This window comes from Furipterus horrens, unplaced genomic scaffold, assembly GCF_987537825.1.
Source record: "Furipterus horrens unplaced genomic scaffold, mFurHor1.1.pri manual_scaffold_17, whole genome shotgun sequence".
NCBI classification, from domain to species: Eukaryota; Metazoa; Chordata; class Mammalia; order Chiroptera; family Furipteridae; genus Furipterus; species Furipterus horrens.
The window spans coordinates 28,119,393-28,131,063 of record NW_028327187.1 but is presented as its reverse complement, the minus strand read 5'-3'; the positions used below and the strand labels follow the sequence as shown (position 1 = coordinate 28,131,063).

Sequence of the window (11,671 nt, the reverse complement as noted above, 5' to 3'; positions counted from 1 at the left end):
ACTACTTGGCAGGATAAACTGGGACAGACTCTCTATGAAGCAATTTGACCATATTTGTCAAAAGCCTTCCAAAGAACACCCACTTTGACTCAGTAATTCCACTTCTAGGAATCTATCTTAAGGAAACAATCTCAGATATGCCCATAGATAAGAAGTTCATCACAACATTATATACAATAATAAGAAATCGAGTACATAGGGCATGATGTGAATTTATTAGTCTCGTACATAAAAATTTAAAAACCATTCAGGTAAGAACACTCACATGACAGTTGTCAAGCAAGAAAATTGTTTTCTGAAACTATCATCATTCTTCCTCTTTAGAGAAGGCTTCTAATTGGATTTTGGTAGTTCTTAACTCAAGAGAACTTGAATTATGTGAGGGGAAGTAGGTTCAAAAGAATATGTCTTTCATATTCACTTTCAGAACCCAGCAACCTGGAGTCCAATTTTCAGTATTTTACCTACCTCAGTAATACTATGAATGTAAGATATTGGGATAGAGATCTCAACTTGAAAGAACAACTGGTGCCTATAGTAATTTAATGTATTGTCAAATGCTTTTATTGACTGATTTAAATGGCATTCTTGTTATAGAATATACCTCTTTAAAAGCTTATAACAACACTTTCTCAGTTTAAATTTTAAAAAACTAAAGAACACTGGATTAATTTGGGGGGGTAGAATAAAAATAACTGGTTACTATTGCTGCATACCCAGGGTGGGGTAAGATGGGGTGCTTGGAGAACCAGAACTATTTTTTAAACATTAGATCTCTGTATAAATACAATTCACAACTGCTAGCTTTGGGGATGTGGGCGGGGGAAGTTAATGTGGATTTCATTTTGTTTAATTTATTGATTAGTCTTTAAAGTAGGTCTTTTTTTTTTTCTGAGATTACCAGATCATCATTAGATGTGTACTGTGAAGAGATTAATGATATGTATAAAAGGCTTTACTAAAGTCCACTAACCAAACACTACTCATACACAGATTGTAAACCAAAATGCATCCATTATGACATTAATTGCAAATGGAGAGTATGGTGCTAAAGTCTATACCAATGGAACTAGATGAGTGCTATGCACTTAATTTTAAAATAGAACTAGTTTTCAGTAAAAAAAAAATAAGAAATTAGAAACTTCTAAATGTCTGACAATAGGGGAAAGGTTATGCACATATTATGGAATCATTAGGAAATATTCTCAAGGAATTTCTAATGATATGAAAAATGACAAGTAAAAATAGCAGGATTATAAAACTATATTCACAGTTGAATTTCAGTTATGTTTAAAAACATACATGCACCAAAAAGACAAGAAAGAAATATACCAAAACATTAACAGTGATTATTATACTTTAGTAATGAGTTTATGGGTGATTTTTTTAAAGATCTTCTTACTTCCCGTACTTTCCAAATTTTTAATAATGGGTATGTGTTATTTTTTAAAAGCACATTAAAGGTATGAAGGGAGGAAGAGGTTTGTTTATTTTCTCTCTAAGTTTTCCAAATATTTAGAAGTAGAAAGGAATATTAGAGATGATCTAGTCCAATGGTTCTCACCTCTACCAGCCCCAACCCTTCCTAGGTATATACAGTATTTTATAATGCACCCTTTGCCACACTAAGAGGAATTTCATAGTTAATATAACCTGCATATACACATAATTTCCAGAAGAGCAATACAATATACTAACAATAATATAAAGGAGAAATAAAAGAAAAGTGGTTTATAATAAAATAATATGTATTTCAATATGTAAATGCCTGGGCAAGACTATACTTAAAGATATAAGGAAGTAGTCAGATGCTTCCATTTATATATGTAGATTCACTGTGAATTCAACTGTTATAAAAGAAGATTAATACAGGTATGTTGTATTGGCAACCAAAAAATCCATGAGTGGCATTGCTATTGATGACATGATATTCAAAAGTCACAACTCTTGGTCAAGTTCTGAACAAAACAAAGTACCATCTTCCCTCAGTTTACACAATGGTTGCATTCCTAGAAATTCAGTGTATATATTAATATTATAAAAACATATTGTATTTATTTGTGTAATAATTAGGCCCAGTTAATTACATTAGGTTTTCCCACTTACATTGATGTCCTATATGACATTCAAAAGTTTACAGATACATATTTCCAGTTCCCATTCCTCTTTCATGTTTATTCGAAACATGAAATCTACAATGACTTCTTTTTTTGTGAGTTGGGCTTCCATCCTTTAAAAGTAACGATATTCACAGTTTTAGCCTTTGATACTATTTCTAAAACCTATCACTTAATAACAGCAAGCAATTCCTAGAATGTATTCTCAAAACTGGCACAAATGCTTTTTGAATTATTAGAAACATTGCTCTTCTTTAATAGCACCAAGGCATAAGAGCAAATTATCATTTTTAAATATCATTTACTGTGATCCCTTGGTGATTTTCCCTAGCCTGGCCCCAGTGCCAGAAGTATAAAATCAACTGAGCTGGAATAAAAGGACTAACAGGGCCAGGCCATGGGGAGAAGGATGGGGACTAGGTTGCTAGGTTACCCCTTGAGCCAATCCAAGTGATCCCAGAGGGGTACCAGACACAGGATAGGACCTTCTCTCTGCCCCACTAGGCTGAGGGACCTCTCAAAGGAAGGGGGTCAAAAGGTGGGGGACAGGGCCAGTCACTCATGCTAGGCACGAGTAAAGAAATGAGGAAGAAGCACAAAGAAGCAGATATCCCTGTATTTCTAAAACCATTCAAGTCTCCTTTGTTAACTGGCTTCCCCCGGAAAGAAAGATTTCTTTATTAAGAAATACCAGAGAATGAAAACCCCACCACACATACATATTCATAGCCTCACACAAAAGTGCAGAGATTTACATATTAAATTGCATATAAGTTAGAAAATAGATTTAAAAGCAAAATACTTTTTCTTTCCCCAACAAGGTAAAGCAATTTGGTAAGTGGGAAAGGGGATTCGGGGGTAATGGCAGGAAAGTTAGGGCAGGAAGAATGGAATTTAGCTGCTATAGAATAAGAACCCACCACTTGCCACGGAGGGGAAAAAGCAAAGGGGGAGAGGATGTTGTCTGCTAAGGCCAGGAGGGCCTTAAAGCCAAATGGACATGAAGAAATAGCCACAAATAGCCAAATCTCACCAAACCCCCAGAGGTTTTGGATATGTGTCAACCATCCCTTGCCTGGGGAAGCAGGGTGCATAGGAAATTTAAAGAATACAAAGGAAGGGAAGAGGTGGAGAGAATGCAGGCCATTGAAAGACCCAATTCTTCAACCTCCCCTCTGATCAGGACTCAGATGAAGGACAGTCCAGGATGGTGCATGGTACAAATGGAATAGATCTTCAGGCCAAGGTCTTAAATACAGAAGATTTATACAGGTAAAGAAAAAGGGCAGGAAGTATGAAAAAGCAGAAACCTAAAAAAAAACATTATTTCATACTAGAGGTAAGAGATTTCCATGTCGACCCATCATCTTAAACAGAGAAAGCTCGTGACTGGCCTAAGGGTCAGCAGAAGAGTGGTTGAGGTAAATTAAGGGAGGAGATAAATCCATCCTATCCAAGAGAGAAGATGGGCTGAGAAGTGACCAAAAAAGGATTCATCTGAGTTACAAGTTAACCGGAAAAATCTAATAGCTTCCAAACTCTCCAGGCTTGGCCGTATTTTGAACTAACTAAAATGTAACAAGGACAAACTGAGAGAGCCAGAAAGAGAATGGTAGAGGCAGAGAAGAGAGGAATCTGAGTCAGAGTGTCTCTCTCTCTCTCTCTCTCTCTCTCTCTCTCTCTCTCTCTCTCTCTCTCTCTCAATTGCTAAACTGAAATCCTGTTATGAGGAAAATAAAAAGGCATAGAGGAAAAACCTGGAAGCAGCCAAATTTCATTAATTCTGATTAACTGCAAATAGTGAGATAGGAATTGGTAAGGAGTCTTGATTATAGACCATTTAAAATGAAATACATACCATCACTTGTAAAAGATGACTAACAAAGTATTTCCCAGGGGAGGTCCTGATGAGCCTGCTATAATAACCAAGAATCTACAATTAACAGCATCCGTCCGCATAAACACAATATCTCAATAAAGAACTTGTTCTCTTAAGTTAATATATCCTTTGATCCTCCCCATCTTGCTAACACTGTATATTGCCTTGAAATCCCTTTCTTTATAGTCCAGAATAAGGTAAGCTTTGGCCCAGAATGTAGTAGAAATCAATGGAGAATTTGGGCACTATCTCTCCAACCCAAGGATCCCCTGGAAAATGAAATTATAGGTAGTAACTAGCAACCCCTTCAATCCCCACCCCAACCCCACCCTACCACACAAAGACACACATCCCCTCATGATGATTCTTGAAATGTAAAGGGGAAGGAGGAGGCAGGTAGTTTGCATTAGACACAGTTTAATCAGCTTCAAATAGATTAAAAGTTCTGATTTACACTTCTCCCTCCCCATAAGTCATCCAGACAGGACCCTGGTTTAGGAAGAGAAAAACACAGGTGCTCTAGGAAATATAGCCACATGTAATACATAAATCTTCTTCCCTGAAATAGAGCAGGTCCTGAGCAGAGCTGAATGGGGTGGGGAGTCACAGCCCACCCCCAAGGTGAAGTGGCTCTGGGACTCTGCAGGTGGAAGTGCTGGAAGAGTGAAGCTTGGCAGAAGCCCTCGCTGTGGTTACCAAGCCCAAGGTGGGCCAAGGCCTTGGAGCGGGTTACCCGGGAAGGCAGCAGTGCTGGGCTTTCCCTCCTCACTCAGCCGAGGCCTAATGGAAGTACTAGTCGCCTTTTCTTTTCCTTTTTTGAATAGACACAGAGGGAGTAGAGAGGAGAGGAGAGGAGAGGAGAGGAGAGGAGAGGAGAGGAGAGGAGAGGAGAGGAGAGCCTCTCTGTGCCTTGGTTTCCCCTTTTGTGCATTCAGGGCCTCTCCAGGCCTCACACGGGGAATCCGGGGGCGGGTAATGTTTAAGTGCACACTTGGGATTCCTCTGAGGAAAGGAACTGCCAAAGTGCCAACTTTTATTACTGCCATTCCTGCTCCTAATGGGAGCAAGAGTCAGAGGAAAAGAAATTAAAAGGGGCTAATGAGAAAGGAGGAGAGATGAGACAGAGAGTGCAAGGGGCGATGCTGTTGGCATCTCATAAATTCTTATTGAGAATGGCACAGGTATTAAAAAGTTTCTGGGTAGTCTACAAGAAATGTCAATTGTTATCTATACTTAAAATACTTACATATATCTAACTGGGAAAGAGTAGGGCTTGGGGGTTAGAGAGTGGATGGGAGAGAAAGAAGAAACTACATGAATAAATACAAGTGGAAGCTACCTGACCCATTTCTGAAAGGATTTGTTGGCAATGGTGGCACTTTATAGCCAAGAGAATCCTCCAACCCCACTTGCCATCCTCTTCAATTCTGAAGATCCCAAGAATCCAGTTAGGATTCCCTGGCCAGAGTTCTCTGTGATCGCCTCTCAACTCATGCCATGCAGAAGCCGGAGAGGATTTGAGCCAGTCTCAAGAATCCTTAACCCCAGAATTGGACCAACCACCCCAAGCAGGATAGCTAAGATCTGAAGGGAAGAAAGGGGAGTCCAAGAAGATTCCGTGGCTGAGGCCATGGAAAACAGTGCTGAGGCCCAAAGACCCATTTGTCCAGTTACCAGAGGTCACTGATATCTTCTGTGACTGCCTTGAGCTTGTAATTAAAAAAAAAAAAAACTTGCAGCAAGAAAATGCCTGTGTGCTATTGGGTGAATAAAAACCAAAGAAAAACACCTTACTTGTTCTCTGTCTCAGGTTTATCTTCTCACTTTAAATCTCTCACAGCCCTAATTAAATGCAAAAGTCTGTTCCATAGACAGGCTACTTCTCAGCTTTGGCCACCTCCTGTGATAGCTCTGGGGGTTCCGGGCGTGGCATCTCTTCAGGTGTGCTGGTGTCCTCCAACATCTCATTTGAGCTCAGATGTTCTGTTAGGGCCTGAGAAGGAAAAGACATCAAATTAAATACAAAGCTTGTCCTCAAAATCCATATGGAAATAATCAGTAGACACTGAGTCTTTCCTCTGAACCCATTAACCACACTGATGTTATAGGTATGCAACCACTGACACCAAACTCAGAACCAAGACCAGAATATTGTTGTCTTCTTAGCAGAGTGCAACTGATGTTTATTTGAGTTCTTAACTGTTGTGGAGAGATGCTTCCACTGTTAGGCATGGCAATAATAATAAAGACCACAACTAATTACACAAGTACCTCTCTTTCACAACAGAATGTTAAAATGTACTTGCTTAACAAGGCCTGACCCCGTGGCTCTCAATCTTGTTTCTGCCCTAATACTTGGTTCACTTAAACAGTGATTTTAAACCAAAGAGGGTGGGGTGGCAAAGATTTCAAATGAGATATGTCGTTTCAAAATGCCCCCAGAGTGATTCTAAAATATCACCCTTCCCAACATCCAACTGAGAATTACTAACCTGAATTGTTATGATTTAAGACCAGACTTATCAGAAACATGATATTCAAAATGAAGATAATAATGTATAAAAATGGGTTTGCTGTAATTCAAAAAAGAAAATTCAAAATTTAGGAAAAGCACAGTAGAGAACAATTATCTACCTTACAAAAAGCATTCACTGAAAAGTAGGATTCTCTTTTATTTATTTATTTCCTTATTGAATACATTGGTTCACAAAACCATACAAGTTTCAAGTGTACAACTCAACAAAACGTCATCAGCACCCTGAATCATGCACCTATTACCCCAAGCAAAGTCTCTTTCCATCCCCATTTTCTCCCCTTTTGCCCACCTCCACCTACCCCCACCCCACTTTCCTTCGGCTAATACCACACTGTTGTCTATGTCACCATACTGTTTTCTGTGTCTATATGTTTTACACACACACACACACTTCAGCCATTGTGAATATAAGGAGAACATTTGTGTGACATTGACGTACCCTGGCAGCCAATGAGACTGAACTGGAATGTGCATGTGTGAATAATGACAACTTCACTGTACTAGTCAGTGGGGACAGTAGAAGCCGTTGAGTGAGCATGTGTACTGTGTGGCTGTCACATTCAAAATGACTGAGCAAGTAGAGCAATGAATCTGAATCAAATTTCACATTAAGCTTGAACATTCTTTTACAGAAACTATTCTGATGATTCAGACGGCCGCAGCTATGGGCAACTGGTAATAGGCAGCTGCATCATAACAACACACCCACTCATGCGTCATGTCTCGTGCAGAGTTTTTTAGAGAAACATCAAATCACCCAGGTGACGCATCCCCCCTACAGCCCAAATTTGGCACCCTGAGACTTCTGGCTTTTTGCAAAACTATAGTCACCTTTGAAAGGGAAGAGATTTCAGACCATTGGTGAGATTCAGGAAAATACGACTGGCAGCTGATGATGGCAACTGGTAGAACTGGGTGAGGTCCCAAGGGCCCTACTTTGGAGGGGACTGAGGCATCATTGTCCTATGCACAAATTATCTTCAATAAATGTCTATTTTTCACATTACACGGTTGGATACTTTCTGGACGTACCATATATATATGCCCTGGCTGGTTTAGCTCAGTGGATTGAGCGTCGGCCTGCGAGCTAAGTGTCGCTGGTTCGATCTTCCAGTCAGGGTACATCAGAGAAGGAAAACTCTGACTCCAAAAAACCTCCGCTGCCTTGCGGCATACCTCTTTAGGGGAAAGGCTAAGGGAGTAAACCCTGACAGAAAATCCGAAGCCGGAGTCCCTAAGGCGGTTTGACGTTGTAGTCAACACCGGAAACTCCTGCGGCGCACCTGAAGCCAAGCTGTATCGACTCCGTCTTTCCCTTGGACCCTTCAGCTGCGAAGAGAGGGGGGGTCTGCTGCATGGGCAACAGCAGACCCTCCATATCACCCTGCCCAGGCTCTGTAGCTTCAGCGTCATCACAAGATGTCGATTCAACACGGGAGGAGACAGATACCGTGTCACTCCCGAGTCGGACTGCACAGCCATTCTCGGCGGTGCAGATAGACTCTTAAGAAGCTACACCATCGTCTCTCGAGACGGACGGCTGCCGACGACGATGATATATATATATATATTTTTTTTTTTTGCTTAATCCCCTCACCTTCTTTCCAACCTCTCTCCCTTCTGACATCTGTCAGTCTGTTCCATGTATCCATGCCTCCTTTTCTATTTTGTCAGTTTATTTTATTCATTAGCTTCCACATATAAGTGAGACGACATGATACTTGTCTTTCTCTGACTGGCTTACTTTATTTCACTTAGCATAATAATCTCCAGGTCTATTAATGCTGTTGCAAAAGATAAGAGCTACTTTTTTTTTTAGATTTTATTAAATTAATATATGGAGTTTCTAAGTAATTATAGTTTTAAATATTGGAAAAACTCTTTTGCAAATATTTTTGCCCCCGGTGTTGGTATTCACTATTATTTTATGAGACTTTTTAAAATTTTTTATTTATTTATTGTTTTTCTATTACAGTTGTCCCATTTTTCCCCCATTGCTCTGCCTCACTCCGCCCACCCCTTTTCCCACAGTCTATCCCCACTCCCTTGTCCATGTCCGTGGGTCATTTATACATGTTCCTTGACTAAACCCTTCCCCTTCTTACCTTCTTCTCCCCTCCTCCCTCCCCTCCAGTCATTGTCAGTCTGTTTCTTGTTTACATGCCTCTTGTTTACATGCCTCTGGTTCAATTTTTCTCATTTGTCTGTGTTGTTCATTAGTTTCCTGTATTAGGTGAGACCATACAGTATTTGTCTTTCATTGCCTGGCTTATTTCACAAAGCATAATTCTCTCTAGTTCCATCCATGTTGTCGCAAAAGGTAGGAATTCCTTCTTTTTTTCTGCTGCATAGTATTCCATTGTGTAAATGTACCACAGTTTTTTGATCCACTCACCTGCAGATGGGCACTTAGGCTGTCTCCAGCACTTGGCTATTGTAAATAGCACTGCTATGAACATAGGGTTGCATAGGTTCTTTTGAATTGGTGTTTCAGAATTCTTCACATATAATCCTAGCAGTGGAATCACTGGATCAAAAGGCAATTCCATTTTTAGTTTTTTGAGGAAATTCCATACCGTTTTCCATAGTGGCTGCACCAGTCTGCATTCCCACCAACAGTGCAGGAGGGTTCCCATTTCTCCTCATCCTCACCAGCACTTGTTGTTTGTTGATTTGTTGATGATGGCAGTTCTGACTGATGTGAAGTGGTATCTCATTGCGGTTTTTATTTGCATCTCTCTGATGGCTAGTGATGTTGAACATTCTTTCATATGTCTATGGACCCTCTGTATGTCCTCTTTGGAGAAGTGTTTGTTCAGGTTCTTAGCCCATTTTTTAATTGGATTGCCTGTCTTCGTTGCATTGAGACATATAAGTTCTTTTTTTAAGTATACTTTATTGATTAGGTTGTTACAGTAGTCCCAATTTTTTCCCCTTTGCTCCCCTCTGCCCAGTACCTCCCTTCCCTCCAGCAATCCCACCCCCCTTAGTTCATGTCCATGGGTTGTGAATATAAGTTCTTTGGCTTCACTCTTTCCTTTGTTATTCTTAACTTCCCCCTGTCTATTTTGTACCAACCAATTATGCTTCTTAATCCCTGAACCATTTTCCCATTTCTCCTGCTTCCCCCTCCCAGCTGATAACCCTCCAAATAATCCCCATACTTATTATTCTGTTCTTAATCTGGTCTGCTTAGTTGGATTTTGTTTTTATTTTTTAGATTCAGTTGTTGATTGTTGTCCTTTTAATGTTCAACGTTTTGATCTTCTTTTTCTTAAATAAGTCCCTTTAACATTTCATATAATAATGGCTTGGTGATGATGAACTCCTTTAGCTTTACCTTGTCTGGGAAGCATTTTATCTGCCCTCCCATTATAAATGATAGCTTTACTGGATACAGTAGTCTTGGTTGTAGGTCCTTGCTTTTCATCACTTTGAATACTTCTTGCCAATCCCTTCTTGCCTGCAAAGTTTCTTTTAAGAAATCAGCTAAGAGTCTTATAGGTACCCCTTTGTAGGTAATGCTCCTCTTCTCTTGCTGCTTTTAAGATTCTCTCTTTAACCTGAACCTTTGGAATTTTAATTACGATGTGTCTTGGTGTGGTTCTCTTTGGGTCTAGCTTGTTTGGGACTCTCATGCTTCCTGGACTTGTATGTCTATTTCCTTTGCCAAATTTGGGACGTTTTCCTTCATTGTTTTTTCACATAAGCTTTCAATTTCTTGCATTTCCTCTTCTCCTAGCACCCCTATGATTTGGATGCTGGCATGTTTAGTTATCCCAGAGGTTCCTAAGCCTCTCCTTATTATTTTCAATTCTTGCTTCCTCATTCTGTACTGATTGTACTGTTTTTTTTTTTTTCTTCCTTATATTCCAAATCATTGATTTGAACCCCGGTTTCCTTCCCTTCACCATTGGTTTTGTGTGAATTTTCCTTCATTTCATTTAGCATAGCCTTCACTTCTTTGCTTATGTGTTTGCCATACTTAAGCATATCTGTCAAGCCTGTGAGCATCTTTATCACCAGTGTTTTGAACTCTATGTCTGTTAGGTTGGCTCTCTCCTCATCACTTAGTTCTCCCCTGTAACCTTGATCCATTCTCTCTTTTAGGCCAAACTTCTCTGTCTCCTCATCTTGACAGGTTCCTGTGTTTGTTTGCCTCTGTGTCTTAGGTAGAGCTGTCACATCTGTTACATTGGAAGGGGCAGAGCCTTAGCTATTCATCAGTATGACTAGCCCATTTCACCAAGTTGTGGCACTGTATGTGGGAGAGGGGTCTGAGAGGGAACAATTCTGCTTGCTCAGCACTTGCCCCTTTTCCAGGCACTGCTACCACTTCTGTATGGGACTGGCACCTCTCTAGCTGTTGCCCTGGACTTCGCTCCCAGAGTGGGTGGGTCTGCGGATGTTCTAGGACCATGGGGGTCCTTTAAACAAGTGGACTCTACTGAGAGACCGGCAGTTTCTTCCTCCACCCCAACCCCCACTAGTTTGCACAGTCAGAAGCAATGAGGCTTTATTTTCCCCGGCACTGGAACTGTGAGCTCTGCAGTCTGGTCTGGTGCTAGGAGCACTCCCCAAGTGTGCCTCCCTGTTTTTTTAAATGTGTGACTGTGCTTTCTGTTGACCTGCTGCTGCCACCACACCACATCCTCTCTGGCCCAGCTCTGCCCCTCCTACCTGTCTGGATGAGTATTTCTTCTTTATATCTTCTTTTGTTGGACTTCCATTAAGCTCAGTTTTCTGGAACTTATTGTCTCTAGTTTTGAGGTAGCTGTATTCTTTCTTAGTTCAGAGGGAGATACAGCGTGTCTGTCTAAGCCTCCATCTTGGCTGGAAGTCCTAAATATTGTGTAAATTCTTTATATATTTTGGAGATCAATCCCTTGTCTAAGGTATCACTGACAAATATGTTTTTCTATACGGTTGGTTCCCTTTTCATCTTGCTGATGTTTTCTCTTGCTGAGCAGAAACTCTTTAGTTTGATGTAGTCCCATTTGTTTATTCTTTCATTTATATCCCTTGCCTTAGGAGATATATCAGTAAAAATATTGCTACATACGATATCCAAAATTTTCTTTCTTTTTTATGGCTGAGTGGTATTCCACTGTGTAAATGTGCTATGGCTTTTTTAATCCA

The 11,671-nt window shown here is 40.3% G+C and overlaps 1 protein-coding gene across 3 annotated transcripts in view; it reads right to left on the bottom strand.

Annotated features, from left to right (window-relative positions):
* Positions 1-2,033: 2,033 nt before the first annotated feature.
* The window catches only part of ZDHHC9 (zDHHC palmitoyltransferase 9), a 47,455-nt gene continuing 37,817 nt past the window's right edge, over positions 2,034-11,671 (bottom strand). For 2 of the 3 annotated variants that reach the window (XM_090264556.1, XM_090264557.1), the window contains exon 10: positions 5,787-5,989. In XM_090264556.1, coding sequence (XP_090120682.1) covers positions 5,873-5,989 — 117 coding nt within the window. In that variant the 3' untranslated portion in view covers positions 5,787-5,872. Of the gene's footprint in view, positions 2,231-3,975; positions 4,034-5,786; positions 5,990-11,671 lie in introns of those variants that run through there. The other variant, XR_016508582.1, reaches the window with a different exon arrangement.